At 41.0% G+C, this 16,850-nt stretch overlaps 1 protein-coding gene across 4 annotated transcripts in view; it reads left to right on the top strand.

Annotated features, from left to right (window-relative positions):
• KIAA1549 (KIAA1549 ortholog) overlaps positions 1–16,850 on the top strand; it is a 182,146-nt gene that overhangs the window by 100,790 nt on the left and 64,506 nt on the right. For all 4 annotated transcript variants that reach the window (XM_032105392.1, XM_032105393.1, XM_032105395.1 and 1 more), the window contains exons 2-4: positions 6,100–8,778; positions 10,336–10,424; positions 16,086–16,263. In XM_032105392.1, coding sequence (XP_031961283.1) covers positions 6,100–8,778; positions 10,336–10,424; positions 16,086–16,263 — 2,946 coding nt within the window. The remainder of the gene's footprint in view (positions 1–6,099; positions 8,779–10,335; positions 10,425–16,085; positions 16,264–16,850) is intronic.

Genomic DNA, 16,850 nt, shown 5'->3' with positions numbered 1-16,850 from the left:
GGTATTACAGGTTCACTGATACTGGTTGCCAAAAACAAAAATTCATGAGGATTTCATGGTGTATTTTTTGACTGGCCTATGAAATGCAGTTAGGCTGCCTTGTACTAAAATTCTTTCTTTCCAAAGCCTTCATCAGCTCTGCTGGCCAGCAGGCACGGGTTTATCTTTTCCCCTTTGTGCTTTGGTGCACTTTTTCTCCTTGTACAGAGATGGAAGCTTGTGCTTATTTGCTGTGCAACAAGGGGAGGTTCTTGTCTACTTACACCTGGGCAGCAGCTGAGCCACAGCTGTGCATGTGGGTGAAGAATGACTTTAAGATGTTCCTCTTCTTTTTTGGCTGTGTATTAAAACCTGAAGTGTGTAAAAGTGAGCATGTGTGTACCTCGGCACTCACTTTGCCTGCTGCTTCCTAGTAACATTTATTTTTCTCATAATACTGATCTTTCTGTCATGAAGATTTTTCATCAACTACAGTGAGAAGGAGGGCCAAGACATAGCATAATTTGTCAATTTCATTACTTTCTCTTTCTTTTAGCCTTTCAGGTAGTATGAGCAGCTTAATTAGTTAAAATTCTTAAGTGTATCTGGTAAATGATGAGAGATTCTTTCAAAATGAGAAAATCAACATCTTTGAGGAAGAACTGTTGTGACTTTGGATGATTTGTGTCCCTTGCTGCCCTGAGGGTGCACTGGGCAGGGGTGCAGCATATGCTCTAGGGAGCAGAACCTTGCAAAATCTGCAGGGAGCCCTGCAGAGGAGCTGTGAGCAGGAGATTGGGAAGGGAGGGACAGTGCAGGCTCCCATCCCCCCCTCTCCCTGGCTTTTGTGTGCCAGGGGTAATTATTGTCACTGTTCAATGCATGCTTAATGCCTCCCGGAGAAGAAAGCAGACAGCTTTTCATCTGCACATGCTTCTGTGACTGGTATTTTCCTACAAGCCAGACACCTAAGAAATTTAGTTAGAGGCTTACACAAGGGGGCCGTATAAATTTTTTGCAATGACCTAATGCATACAAGCTCTTTTTGGTGGAAGCTGAACTAAATGCTGTTAAATAAATTAGCAAGTTATTAAGTGTTAAGCTGTAGAAGGAAGAGTTTGGATTTTTTTTAGATATATTTGCATCTATCATTCTTTCTACCCTTGGGTGGTCTTGAGTCTTACGCTGCATTCAATTTCCTACTTTCCATTTCTTGAAGAAAGGGTTAAAATATATTTTATTAAAAGCTTCCCTTAAATGGGATATACTACTCCATCCCATAATCAGGGAACTGTTTCAAGTGGTGAATATTCTTAGCGAGCTCATAGCTTTAATGATTTGGGAGCTGCTGTTATGTAGTTAGTTAGGAATTTTACCATAATATTTGGAATGTATGTAGTATTGATTGGCTTTCTACCTAAAATGCATCTGTTTGAAACAATGGGCAGCAATAAAAGCAATTTTTCTCCTTGCCTAAAAAATACAGCTACTAAAATTTAATTTTGTTGGTCATTGTGTTAGTACGCAGAAGATTTTTTTTTTTAAGTGACACATGTTTTGAACTGTTTTGCTACTAGTCTGCTGGAATTTTCTGTTGTTTGCAAACTTTATTAGCCATACCTTAGTTTCTCAAAAAAAAAAAAAAAAAAAGAATGAAAATTACTAGTTCTAGTCTTAAGGTTTAACTTTTATTACAAGATAAGATTTCCTGTGTTTATTGTCATGCTGGTACCTGTCTATGATTTAACATCTTGATAATATTGAGAATTACTGACTTTTTAGTAAATACTGGCAAATGGGGTGGTGTACAATTGCCATATCTTAATAGCAGAGTGCAGAAAAGTGGTGCAAGTTTTTTGAAGTCACATGAAATATCAGTGGCAGAGGTGAGATTACATTTGGATCCTGCATTTAAAAAATACATGAAAGTATATTTGTTATAAATGAAGAAAATATAAAAGCATATCGATATACATGTATATTATTAAAAATATATATTTGAAACGTCCTTTTTTTTCTTTATTACAGGTTATAGAGCAGACAATACTTTTTAGCAGTGCAGCTACAGGAAGGATGCAATCTGCATCCCTCTAATTGCTTTCTGGAAAAATGACTAGTCTAGTTCCTGGTTTATGAACACGTGTAGTTTTCTGGCAAGCAGACGTGGTATATTTTTGTCACCAAAGAAGTCTGTGGACTGCAGCAGTCCTTTGCTGTAGTCGTGAGAAAGTTGGGTCCTTCCCGAATTCACACAAGTCTGCAGCAGCCTTAACAGGGCACGGCTGTGCTTCTGTAAATACGGATCTGGCAGCTTCAGGGTCGCTCTGCTCAGTGACAGGTTTCAATACTTGTGAATTGCTTGTGACTCCTACCAGTTTTGGGGGGCAGCAGGAGCAGCAGAGAGTTTGCCACCCCAAGGCCACCAGCAGATTTCCTGTTACTGCTCCTCCTGTGCCCGAATGTCATTGTCTGAGCTGTGGCATTGTACTGGTGCCATCTGTGACTCCTGTGGCCCCTGCCACTAGTGCTCGCCTTTCCTTGCCTTTGCTGTAGCTTGGGATCACAGCTTTGTTCCCTAAGCTATCTATTCTTTTTCATAATGTTATCAGCCCGGCGGAGTTGGGCTTGTCTGATGTGAGCCCGTCCGTCCCCTCGGAACGGAAAGGAGGAGCGTCACCCGACAGTAACAGCTGTGCAAACAAACAAGTCGGCGTTGATAGCCATCAATAGCTTTGTGCAGCCGTGGCATTGAGATGCACCAGAACATGTGCAATCTGTCTGCTTCCTTTGTCCCACGGTACAGCCAGATCGGCCACTCTGCACTGATGAGGCCGATTGTCATGCCGTGGTGTGCCTTCTCCTCCTTCCCTTTTTCCTTTGCTTTTCCTGCCTCTTTGTGGGTTGTCTGGCTGCTCCCAAACACATCTGCCACGCGTCCCATCTGCTCTCCCTGAGAGGCACGCTCAGCTCAGACAAGCGCTATTCAAGTGGTGCACTGTTCTGTGGAGCTGACAGAAAACACTAATTTGTATTATTAATGGCACATCACTAATGCTCCCTGCTTCTAAAACACTAAGCAAAGTAAATAGCGTGGAACATTGACTCATGAACTTGCTCACCTACATGCATAGGTGAATTTTTCCCTTTCCACTTACTGTAACACTGCTCTTACCTTGTCCTAGAGCTTGTAACTTTCTCAAGACACAGTGTATTTTTCTTCAAAAAATGAAACATTTATTTCAGAAGTTGTGTTCTTTCTTTCCTGTTATCAGCAGCAAGATTCTTTGCATTAAGAGACAAGGCACGAGTGTATGATGAATAGTATTATTTACTATTCCTTTGTCTTTCAAGGAAAAAATATTATCAAGCCATCCAAAAAAAATTTTAAAAAGCATATTCTAAAGTCAGAAAGAATTAAAACCTTGCCTCTTCTGCATGTCTGTTGGACAGCTTAGGGTTATGCACTTAACTCTTCGGGACATCTTTTCTGTGACATTTCTTTACTTCCGGCAGGATCTTGCCATGTGACAGCTCCCCTGTCAAGTTGAACAAAAAGAAAGGGGCTCTCTGTAGTGAAGGAAGAAGATGGTACACAGCATACACATGGATAGGCAGTAGAGTTGTTTTTGTGGAATCACCTCTAGCTTTGAGTCAAAGATCTGTGGCAATACCTGATCAAAAGTGCAGTTACTAATTAGTATTAGTATTCAGCTCTGCCTGGTCCTACTAACCGTCAGCTGTATCAGCTCCACGTGTACCATGCTCTTTATTTTGAAGCTGTCACAGCTGCCTTGTGTACTGCTGCAGGGATTTACAACATGAAACCGTGGTGAACAAGGAGTACTTTCTCTGTTACTGTGTTTGTCTGCAATGCAGAGCTCACTGTAAGCAAGGGTTAGGTGTCCAAAGTGTGACCAAGGTGGACAGGACTTTACAGGGCTGCCTAAAAGGAAATGTGCATATGTGTAGGGAGGGAAGTGATTCATTTTGACACTGTTTGTTTCATAGCCTTGGAAGTCTTTTCCTTTAGTAACTCTGTGCTTACTCAAAATGTCACAAAGAGAAAAGTAAAGGTTGGAAGCATAAATCAAAGAAAAGAGCGAGGCCAGGGAGGATTCTAGCAATGAAAAAAGAACATTGAACAACTTTTGGTCAGCTAGCAGAGCTGTGTCAGGGTACATTTTGGTTCTGTGCTTCTTGGAAACTGCTTTGTCTGCTACTCATGTTAACTCCTTGTGAAAGCGGTTATTCCATGGTGGCTGCACTGTTCTGCGTTGTGTCGTGTTCAAGCACCTGACCTCTGTTAAAGAGGCTGAGGATGGACTTGTTTACCTGTCTTACATAGCTTTTACAAGAGTGTTTTTTTTGTATTTTGTTTTCTTTCTTCACCCGAGAGCATTGTAAAGCAGTATATTTTATCATCATACACCAACTAAGCATCATAAAGCTGGTAATATTTACAGTGAGTTTCAGGAGGAAAAAATGAATTGGGACTGTTTGAGAGAATACTATCTGTTATGCTGCAAAACGTGCACAGAATCTGTAAAAAAAAGGATATAATCACAGCACTCAATTTGGTTAGGTGTGATTAGTGGTACAGTGGTATTGGCTCTGAGCATTAACTCTTGTAGTTGTGCTTTTCAGATCAGCACCTTCAAAATTTGTCAAGTCAGTGCATCAGAACTTGAAAAGTTGTGTCAAGGAGTTTAGCAAACAGACCAGGGAGAAGGGGATAAGTACAGCAGTTTATCACCTCTGGAAAGTGGTGTTAGACACTGGGAAACAGGTGAGCTATTCCTGCAAGAGCTTCCATGGGTTACTGAGTTCAGGGCATCCCCTCAAGGGTTACAGATGTAGTTGCAGTTGAGCTGTGTACTGTATCATTTGTCCAGCACTCTGTACTGTGTATGCTTGTTTTTATTTTAAACTGGTCCCTGGTGGTTTAATTGGATGCAGTTCCTGCCCCCCCAGCTTTGTTAATGTGTGTTGCCAGTAGGTTCCAGCAGCACTGCCTAGACACTCCCATATGAAAATACAATGATCAGGCGTGATAGATAATTCAAGGACGAACCCTTTGTGTGTACCCTTGAAAACTATTCTGCTGCAATTTTCTGTGATTTCCTTTAATAATTCAGCTCTGAATGCTGTTAATCCAGTCTTGATGTTTCAGAGAAGTAATCAACCTTTTCTCTGCCAAACTCATCTGTGGTAGGAAAAGCTTATATGTAGATCTTCTCTGTAACCCAAGAGTGCTTTTGTGAGAGAGTATTTTGTTTGTTGAAATATGTTGTGAATTCTCAGCTTTTTCTCCTTTGTGTTTGAACCTGGCCATTACTACGTGAACTCTGGGAGCTGGAGGAGTGAAAGCTTTATTACAGGTGGCCTATAAAGGGAGCAGTCCTGTAGAGGGCTGTGAATAAAGATGACAATTGTGTAATGAAGCAATTTCTCACTGACTGCTAACAGGCCAGACTTCGGATGAATGGTGGCCTATGTAAACATAACATGTTAGCAAGTTCTTGTTGTTGATACCAGGTCCACATTTTCCCTATGGAAAAGGGAATACCTCTTCATCTCTTGTGTCACTTACTTCTGATACGAGAGGGAAGATCTGGTCCGTGAAACAGAGTAGATCTTCTAGTGACCTTAATACTAAGAAATAATAAAATCAGAGGAAATGAAGTTATACTAAAGGAAAGCAAAACACCTAAAATTATGTAAGATTTTCCCCTGCATTGTTCCTTGTTACCCTTTCTGGTGTGTTTGCTTTGTGAGACCATTAGCTGCTATGCACTGTAGCCTTGGACAGGTAAGAGGGAGCCACTTTCTGCTCTTCCACGGGGCTCACTAGAGTGCTGCTGTAGAGAGATGCGTCAGTGCAGCGAGAGGAGCTTTTGTTGTCCTGCTCATTTCCCAGGAATGAAGATTTCACAAGAAATCTTACTATTTATGCTGACTTGCTTGTGGAGGTTTGTTACTTGCTGGGATGCTTTGTCTTCACCCTTGAATTCTGGGCGTTGTCTCCAGAAATACTCTGTGTGAGGTTTGCTCATAGTGATCTTACTACTTGTGTTGATCTGTTGTGTTTTGGCTTTTGTTTTTCTCTCCCTCTTAATTTAGATGAGAGATCCTTGGAACAGCAGAATTTTTCCTTTTTCTCAACGGTGCATGAAAGCATATCAGGCAGCAGGACACGAACAGCCTTAGCAAAAAGTACTTTGGAGTCCCAAGAAAGTAATTTGCTTCAAACAGTTTTATCATCAGTTGCTACTTCCTTTGATGGGACTTTACTTAGCCAAGAAGAAACAGCCAGGATTTCAGAAGGGAGAAGTACGCCGTTGGTAGATGTCTATGTAACGAGCAGTGAGGCATTCCTAAGTGATGATGAATTTATTAGCTCCTTTTCAAAGGCACAGTGGACTCCTCCAGTGAAGTCTTTTGCAGTTTTAGCAGATCATCACTCAGTTAATACAGTAGAGCCATCAAGAGAAATGTTAGAAATTGTGTTGCTAACACCTTCATTATCTGTCCTTTCTTCACCGTACGATATCTCAGAAACAGCACAGCAGAAGACTCCGTTGAGTGCTGTCCCTGAACGCAGCTACACTCTTATGGAACTAAAGCCTTTTGTACCAGATCGTGAAATGCTAACAGCAAGCAGAGACTTGCTGTTGTACCCTCCAAATACAGCTGTTCCTTTCACTTCCATTCCTTCAGAGATGGGACTTGTGGCACAGGAAAACATTACTGCAAGTTTAACAGCTCTGCCTTTTGGGGCTGCCTCAGAGGGACTGCCTCTTCATCTCAAGCTGCTGGGTGAAACCAGCCCTGGGGCCCCAGATGCCACAGCACAACATGCAGACCTGTATGGTGATGTTTACACCCATGTGAGTAGCAGGGCAGCAGAATCTCTCGATCGAAGGACCTACTCCCCTCCAAGCATTCCGTGGGCCACGCCAGCTTCAGCAGCCCGTGCTGAGTCTGCTTTTTCTCCTGTTAGTCTTCCACTTGTGTCTTTCCCTCTTGACTCAGCTGCCATTTCCGTGAACTCTAATACAGTTCTTAATGCCAGCGCGTTTACACGTGAGTTCTCCACTGCAGCACCAAATTTGCCTGCTGGTTCAGAAATACTAAGTCAATCAGAGCTTGTCAGTGAGCTCAAGAGTCCAGTGCCTTACACGAGATCGTACAGTTACTGTCTGTATTGTGACTCAGTGTCACTTCTGCCAGAAACAGGCTTTTCCCCAGAACATGATGTGGGCTCAGGCGATTATGTTGAAACTTTGACCATCAAAGCCTCTGAAGTACAAGGCATAACTCCATTTACAACTATAATTACTGACGGGTATGAATTAGAGGAACCTACACCTGAGATTTTTGATACTTCTTTTCCATCAAGACCAGTTGTTTCACTTTCTTCAAGATTCGCAGAGATCCCTGATTCAAGCATGTTTTTAATAAGCACTACATACACTAGAACACCTATAACAATATCTCCTTCCTACCATCAGCTCCCTGGGGAAACGTCACTGAACAGCTCTATTTCCCAGACCCTTCCTGTTCTGGAAACAATTTCTTTGACTCCTAGCACTCATGTAGAACCTCCTGGTGCCACCACTGTTCTGTTGGACTCTACCATCATCCAGAGTGAGCCAGTAGCATCGTTTGCAATCAGTAGGACGACCTTGCTGGAATTGCCAGAATTAATGCCGTCAGAATCTGTGGTTTTGCTTGGCAAGACATCTACAAGGGATGACCTGTCTTTAAATATTTCAGATTTTCCATCCAATCTTTTATCAACACCATTTCTTATTGAATCTAGCTACTTGTCTTTATCACTGACCATGCTAAATTCTTACTCTGTCATGCAGAGTGATTTATCAACACTCTTACCTCAGACCTTGTTGACTGGGACATCAGTACTTTCTCTGGATGTTACCAGCTGGGACTTAGCTACCGCTGTCAGCTCTGCCACTGACACCGAGGTTTCTCAGTTACATCTTGGCTCAACATCATACTTTTATTCAAATGCATCATCCCTTCCAGATGCGCAGGTTCCTGAAATAATGCCATCATCAGATTTTCACTCGGAGTCATCCATGGTTCTGGAAGCATCCTCGGTACTGCCAGTGGGCTCTGAAGTTGTGTTTACCTCAGCTGCCACAGGAGCTACCTCTCAGTTGGAGCCTTCACTCTCCACCTCTCACTCTGTGGTTCCTACCCTGGTGCTGCCCACTTCCGACACCCAGTCTGTTACCAGCAGCATCTTGCTCAGTGAAACAAATCTGATCTCTTCGTTTACTACCTTTCCAGCAACTCCTGTCTTAAACGTATCTTCATCTCTACTTTCAACTGCTCTGGGTTCTGATGAGGATATTGGTGCTACAGTTAACCCCACGCTGCTTTTAACATCTGGCAGCAAGGGCAGCATCCCCACAGCCTTTCCTCCCACAGACCCTGGCAATCTCATGTCAGATGCCAACACCATCAGCGTGATGCCCTTTCCTACAGCATCTCTGTCTGTGACCTCGTTGTTTGCTCCCACACAATTTCCTCCGACTGCTAGCCCTCCTCCTGGATATGAACTTCCATCAGGAAGCAGTGTAACTGCTGGTGCTGATGCATCAGCTCCTTCCACCACTGTCACCAGTGCTACAGGCAGCCCGGGGACATTCTCCTCCACCCCTCTGAGGACCACTACTCTGTCTGAAGTGGTGGTTGTAACCTCTGCCATGACTACTACCAGGCAGCCATATGTCTGCGACATCACTGTTCCCGACGCCTACTTAGTCACTGCGGGTAAGATATTCCCAACATTTTCATTTTGTTTTTCAGAAGCCACTGTAATATGACCCCCTAGCTGAATTGCAGATTTTGAATTAACTAAGTGAACCTTTCAGAGAAACACAGCGTAAATTTAGACAAAGAGCTGTAAAAGCACTGGTTTATCATTTACTGCTAAAAATAATAGCATTCACTTGAACAAAGTCCATTGTGATAGGAAGTTACAAATACATTACACTGCACAGAGAATGAAATTGTCTTCTAAAATTGCTGATGTATGCATACAAGTGTGCTGAGTTAGAGGCAGCTTTATCATTTCATCGGTTGTAAATGAATGTTCCTGTCATGGGACTGTTCTGCCAAACTGTTTAATGTTCTGACTGAGTAAGTTCCTCCTTTCAGTTGTTGCTGCTGTTTATTAAATAAACACCTGCATGTGAGGTAATGTTGTAATATGTAAGAGCAGAATTGGTTTAAAAAACTTTTGGGTTTCGCTACCATTTTTATAATTTTACCGTACTAGCCTGTGTTTGTATCTTACCTCCTCCCATACTTACCTTCAATTGGATTTGGTGTGTTTGTAACCAGAAAAAGTGGCATTAGTGTGTTTCAAAACTTACCTTCAATTGGATTTGGTGTGTTTGTAACCAGAAAAAGTGGCATTAGTGTGTTTCAAAATTAATTGTCTTAGCATCTGTGTTTGCTTTTCTGGTGTTTTCCTGCCTTTTCCTAGCTTGTTAACAAAACAATACCAGCAAACTAATCCAAGGCAGCTGCAGAAGTGTTGCATTTTCATGGTGAGCAATACTTTTTACCCTTAAGATTTAGTAGTAAGAAATAAAGCAGAATGAGCATAATCTCATCCTCCAGATATGCAGGTGATCTAGCTATGCTAGTGATGAGGAAGACTTTTTTTAAAGGTGTAATTTGACTAGTTTTGTAGGCAAGTTACTGATGGAAAGTAAATGCAGGATGACAACATGATGCTGTTCAGTTGTTTGCTTAACCCACAGTCACGGTGTCAAGTGTGACTGTAACAGACATGATGTCCATTGGGATGTGGGGATTTTAAAGCTCTTTCTTACTCTGTGGATTTCCCTTTCATTAATTAATGTCATGTTTGTTTACTTTTTATTTAAGAGAAAAGTAGATGCATATTTTCTGTGGCTTTTTTCTGACCTTATCTGCATTCCATGCATTGCCTACAAAACTTTTAATTGTGTTGTGATAGCAGGCTCACTCACAAGTCAGACCGAATATGTTGCTACTTTCCCATTTGAATGCATCAGTGGCTCTTTAAAAGTTTCATTTATCAGAGTGCTAAAGACATTAGCTATGGAAAAGCAAAACAAGAGAAAGGAAATAAACTTATAGTTCCTTAAACTTTACAGACAGTCACTTTCTGGGATACAGTCACACCTTTACCCGTGTCCTTGTTGTTCATCTTACCTGTTTGATGCAGCTGATCTCTGTGCCTGCTTTTTCATGTACTGCACAATTGAAAATGCAACTTTGAATCAAAACCCAAGAGATGAAGCTAAAGTGTATTTTCTGACTGACATTAATTTCTAGTGCTGGCCCGAAGAGCTGTTCTACGAAATGTCAGTGAATCCATCAGACAAGTGCTCAGAGTTCAGTTCAGGAGATCAGTAGAGCTAGAGGTAAGTGATATGAAGAGTGTACAAGTACTCTTTGATCAATGTAATACAATAGTGGGTTTAGTTCACAAGCTAAAATAGTAATTCAAACAGTCCATAGATACTGTATTAGAGACAGCTTTATTTTAACTTAAATGTTAGTCGTGTTTTTTTAAAATGTGAACATGATGTCAACTTTTTTACTTTTAGAATGCCATAATTTTCTAGGACAGACATTTCTTGGTTTTGCCAGAGGTGAGCAAGAAGTGTCCAGACTCTACTGCTCACCTCCTTTGGCTGGTGAATTGAAACTGAAGAACTTTTACCCTTCAGAATACCTGTTAAACAGGTCTGTTTGTTCTGTTAGCTGATTACATACTTAGCACTTTAAACAAAATGAAACCTTCTCCCCAGCCTTGTGCTGTTTTATGTTTTAAGTGAGACCATCAACACTTGCAGGGGAGGTGGTGGAATCCCAAATGCCTGATTTGGCAGGGAAAAAATCCAGGTGTGCAATAGTAAGATATTATTTCTGAGACTTCAGGTAGATGTAACTCCTGTCCTTACCCCCCTCACAGAAATAGCTGTACTCTTGGGTTTTTCTGAAAGCTTCCTCTGCTTTGATATTCAAGGAATCATCTTTGAACAGTATTTCAGTATTGTTTTCTAACTTCCAAGTGATGGTCTAGTTGAGACAAGGGTTAAAGGCTCTGTTCTCCACCTCTGTCTCAAACCCTCTGTCTGAGAGGAAGAGACTGTAGGGGTAGTTTGGGGGCACTCTTGTTGTACAATCAGATACTTCAGTGGTGAGGAAATACTTAAATGGAATTACTGGTGTAGATGAGGTTCAGCTGCACTTGCAGTTCTGCATGTCTGTATTCATGTAGCTGTCATAGCCCAGCACCAAATGATCTTTTCTAAGTCAGTGATCTCATTTTCATTACATAGTTAACTCAAGTAGCAGTTTGTTGAACATAACTTGCATTTCTCCATGCACAGAATTGCTTGGTGCCTTTAACTTTGGCATCTCCCATGATCACTGCCCTCGGTAATTAATTAAACAGCTTCTGTCTGATGTTTGAGGAGATACATCTCTACTACTCAGTCAAGATAGGAGTGTTATAAATTCCTGCCAAACTTCAGCTACAGTTAGCTGCCTCTGTAAATTGTGTAGTTTATGTCCTTGTAGCAACACCTGCTCATGAGCTACTTAGATTTTTTTATATATAAGAGATTTTTCTACTGGTTTGTAATTATACCTTCAGTTCGTGCAAACTGGAATAGTCAAGAAGTCAGATGTTCATAATGATAGAAACACACTTAATTTTCAGTGACCTTACAGAGCTTAGTAATACAGGAGTGCTTACCTTCTTAATACAGCAGTAAGACAAAATCTGTTGCTGAATGTTTGAAGGCTAATTGGAACAAATTTGATATCTTGCTTTATATTTTTTCCCTTTAACTTCTTGCCTTTCAGGCCTACTATTGCCTTGTAAAGCTCTCAATAGGAGAAGGCTTTTAGAAGTCCTAAGGCTTCTCAGAAGTAACTGTTTTTATAAATAATGCGACTAGTCCAGCTTCATTCTTTGAAAAATCTTTTTTATCAAAAGGAAAGACATCTTTGCTGAATCAGTCTTGCTATTCTAGAATGCTGCTATCATATGGGTTATGCACTAAAAATAATCACTAGCAAGTATGTTTTCACCTCTAACTGTGGAATACTTACAAAACTGTTAATTTGAAAAAGAGCTGTCTATAATAGCAGCATGTTGAGTGGTGATGTAATGCAATATTTTAAACAGAATTTCTCTATCTCACTAAACTTAAATAATCAAACAGTTGTGTTGAAAGTACCCAGAAACAATGTGTGTGTTTGCAAGTTACGGTAAAGCAGTGCACTTCTCTAAGCTGCTTTTTTACTGTGTCTCTTATTACAGCTCACAGATGTTCCCTCGCTGTGATGTAATGTACAGTAAATCAGGAGACAGTCCAGTTAAATTTAACTTCATAGTAATGTATGCTTTAAAAACAAAATCCATGGCAGTGATGGCTATAACTGCTGCTCACTTTAAATAGGAAGCAAGTTTAGCAGTGAAAGGAGGATTAAAACGTTTTTTGCCCTCAACTTTTTCAGTTGAAACTTTAGTCTGCTACTTTATTATTTCAAACATAGTGAGTTGCTGAAGTGGAAAAAAGAGGAGGCAGAATCCTGCCAAATGAAAAAAAACTTCTGGCAGTTTTTTCCCTAGAAAAATCTTTACAGCAAAGTGAGAATAATGAAAAATATCAGATTTTTTTCTAGTTAGTCTCAACATACTGCATCTGCAAAAGAATAAGACCCCATTGTCTGAGTAAGAGTAATTTTAGTCAACTTTCTGTAAGGTAAAGCTTATGACACTTGGGTAAGATCTGTTAGACAGTGTTCTCTTGACTTGACTTGCACTGGGGTGCGAAATAAAATAGTGTTGGCAGTGACTCACTGCCAGGACCCCTGGTGCCATTAAGTTCATGCCAACAGGAAACAGGTTTTTGCCAGCCTCATTTGTGCTTGGAAATTTTATCATGCATTTTAGCATTTTTACCGTAGCCACTTTGTTGTTGTATTTAATGTGGTTTTGGGGGTGTGTCCTTGACCTACCAGTTCCTGTAATCCCAAATCAGTGAACTCTGCCTCCAAAGTAAGGAGTTCTCATCATTGCCAGGTAAACGCTTCTTTCAAAGATGCCACCTTGTGGTCTTGCACTGGCTTCATCGCCGCTTCACCACTGCTGAAGTTCTGGCTGGTACCGTGGAGATGTGTAAAACCAGTGAGAACTGTTGCCTTAAGATCCTAAAGTGCATAGAAGCAGAAGCTTTCTTTCATTTTTAAGACCTGTGAGCCTTTGTAGTCCGTCTCCAGGAAGTTAAACACCCTCTGCAGGCTTTTTATAGGATTCTTAATAAGGTGGTAGTGAGGAGATCAGTTGTTGATGCTTTCTGCCAGATGTTTACACAGCATAATACAGTGGAGTGTAGGCATGGCTTAGGTTGTGGTAAAGGTGCATCTGGTCAAGTATTTTAGCAGACAGTAATCACTAGCAAATGCTTAGGAAACCTTGTAAGGGACAGAGAAATGATACCGTGATGCTTTTCCTAAATACTCTTCTAGCCTCTAGTGAACTGAGGCTTAAAAACTTTCTGTACTGGATGTGCTTTCTCTTGTGAGGGTAGCTTGGAATGAGGTAGGTTGTGTTCTGGAAACAGCAGAGTTGGGTTAGTCATTGCACTTTGGAGCAGGGATAGCTTAACTCGAGGTGGTGTTAGGAGTTCTGCGCTTCTACTAAAGGTTTCTGCTTTTGCAGCAGGAATGGCTCCAAAGTGCACATGGAGTTCTCTGTGCTTCTCTGGCTTTCTGGCCCAAGGCTTAAAGTAAAAAATTTGTACCTTTTAATATAAGAAATCTGTGCTTGTGTACTTTACCAGTGACACTCTAAAATGTGATGGTTCAGCTACCTAATTTGTTAGCATCTAGCTGTCTTGGCAGTAGAGGTGAAACTTCCAAGAGAGGGTTGGATGGATGGCTGCTCTTGTGAGCCATTAGAGCTGTGCCGAAAGCAGCAATTCTCATTCATGAATCGTGAGTCCAGAGTCATGAGCTGTGCTCATCTATCCTAGATAGCTTTGTAGATTTCTCTGTGAATTAGCTTGTAGACAGCATCATGCTGTCATGGGTCTGTTATTTCTGTCATATGGATTAGGCTGAAGAGAGCTAATTCTAGACAACCCTGCAATATGTCAAGCAGAAATAGCTATTGTTTTGACTTGTCGTGGTTCTAATCTGCCTACCTCAAAATTACTGTTAAAAGTGGATTTTTATTTTGGATGTCCATTCTGGAGTTGCTGTTGCTTTTCTGATGCAGTGAAGCACAGAAGGGAACCAGTGTTAGCTGTTGAGCCAAAAAAATTAATTCCAGGGTAGGCTGCTCTCCTGGTGTCTGAGGTGCAGCACACCCAGTCAGAGATGGAGGCAGCTGAGTTGGTTATCAGAGGCTTGCTTTCGAGTCTGAAATACCCAACTTGATTGCATAAGTATATGCTGGCTGCAGTAGGCCTCTCTTCCTCAGCATACATTGCTTTAGAAATCACCAGCAAATTGTCACTGAGATTTGTAATTCTAATTCCTCTTTTTCTTCCCTTTTAAATAGTCTCATTTGCAAGTAATGGGCAACTTTCTTTTGGCATGTGTTACCCATTTTAACTGCTGTTTCCATTTGACAAACTGAAGCTGCAGAGATTATTTCATCATGAGATAAAAGAATAAAATTTCAGATAAGAGGAGCTGAAAAGAGCTGTGCACATTATTCATATCAAACAAATTTGAGTTTTATGGATCTAAATCCATTTAAAATAAAAGATGGATGTTGCATGTATTTGTGGGCTAAGAAAAAGGAAAGGCATAATGAGCAGCATAGATTATTTTTCTCATTTCCTTCTGCTGCTGAGGTAGTTTCTTCTGGTGAAGATGAGCTCGCTGAAATGCATGCTTTTTAGAGGACAGGAAAGAGGAGCTTGCTGTCTCATCTCAACAACAGTTGCCATCACTTTACAGCAGAAATACCAATAAGGAACATGTGGGTCGCAATTTAAGTGGCACTGTGCTTTTTGGTAAGGCTCATCCTGAAGCTGAAGTTACCTAACATATCCCTTCACCAGCACAGCATCTGCAAGGTGCTAGCATCCCTTCAGCTAAGAGGCCCACGTTCATCAGAAACTCTGGGTTTCTGGTTTGCATTATTTATCTGTGAGGCCATCATGTTGCACATCCCAAAATACTTTTGAGGTGTGACTGCCACAGGCAATTAAAGCAAACTGGGGGAGTAAACCAAAAAGGAAGAAAATAATGGCGGGGGAACAGGTGTTCTTAATATTGAGATGGTTTCTCTGAAGGAGGGAAGACACTGCATTATGTTCAAATAAATAAAAACCTTCAGTTTGTTCTTTCTTAGGGGACTGAGAAATGGTGGGTAAGTGTGTCTGCATGGTTCAAGGTTTATATTTAACTAGCAATCTTGTTTCTTTTACATGATGTCTAAGGCTCCTCAGGGTTTTTAAGACGACTCAAAGTCAGGACATGAATTGGAAGAGAATTGTATTGTGGTCACTGTGTTGAAACAAGCAGATAGAAGTGTTCCCTGGAAGAAAGTTTTCTTGAGTGTGAAAATTATATCCAAAGAACATTGGTTATGTTTATTTTACTCCACATATGTGCCACGTATGAATGGTATAGGAGGTATCACTATGTGGTGTATGACTGAAATGCAGAGGCTATGCAGGCAGTTCAGTGAGTAAACAGGAATTTTGTATGGGGAATGTTATGTACACCAGGGGAATGTAGGCAAGGGGGAGTGCTAATATGTGGGGATGTGATAAATCAAGAAGTGGTGAGATTGGTGTGTTGTACTGAAGATTCCAGTAGGTGCACCTGGCACAGGGGGGTTGCCTCTCTGATGCACTAGAGCAGAGGCTGCAAGGCACAGCACTTGTGTTTGTGCTTCTGCTGCTCTTTGAAAAATAAAGATTGCATTTTCCTACCTCTTGACGAGGTGGCTTTGAACTGCGTGAGGCTGTGTAGGTCTAAAACGTTGCCAAATTTAACATTGATGTGTTTGGGTTTTTTTAATTTCTGATTTTTTTCTTTTTTTGCAGGTTTATAAAGTTTCCCCCAAATTTGCTTTCTTGGTGACATCCGGTCCCTTTGTTTACACGGCAATAGCTGTCATAAACGTGCTTATGAACAGCAGTCTTCTTCGTGGTGAGGCCCCCATGATCCTCTCACTGCATCCTTCTTTCACTGTGCCAGACAACAGATTCCAAGTTCAGACAGGTGAGTTCTTCCTGACACAGAGGGGAAAAGGTAGCTTTGTACTGATTCACACTTCTTCACTTGTGATGCAAGCTTGAGTCAAAACCCTGTGTTCTGCTGTGAATCTTAATTCTTGTTGTTAATGCCGTAATTTACAGGTCCATGGTGGAGAGGTCATAAATTGTAAACAGTTAACCCCATCACTTCATTATTTTTTTCAGGATTTTTTTTTTTGGTACATTGTAAAATAGGTGTGCTCTTTTTCTTGCTTCTAAAGGTGAGAAGAGAAAAAAAAAATCTATGAAACATTTATTCATAAAATCACAGTGCAGCTACTTTGTAATGCTTGTGTCAATTTCAGATTAAATTTATATTAAAAGCTGCCTTTTTTGTGTTGTTGTGATGTAGGAGAATTGGTGAGCAGGAGGATTGATGGCTCACACGTGACATGAGCAGGAAGATTGCTTATGTAGTATTCAGTTTTCCATGGCCGCTGTATTGCAGCCGTTTATGCAAAGTTTATGACTACTAATAATCTAAAGCAAAATAGTACTCATGTAATAGATTTTGAGAGTCAGTGTTGCCATTTAAAATCTTCTTTGGGCCCT

The sequence above is a fragment of the Corvus moneduloides genome, chromosome 4, assembly GCF_009650955.1.
Source record: "Corvus moneduloides isolate bCorMon1 chromosome 4, bCorMon1.pri, whole genome shotgun sequence".
Lineage (NCBI taxonomy): Eukaryota > Metazoa > Chordata > Aves > Passeriformes > Corvidae > Corvus > Corvus moneduloides.
This window is presented reverse-complemented; position numbering and strand designations above follow the sequence as displayed.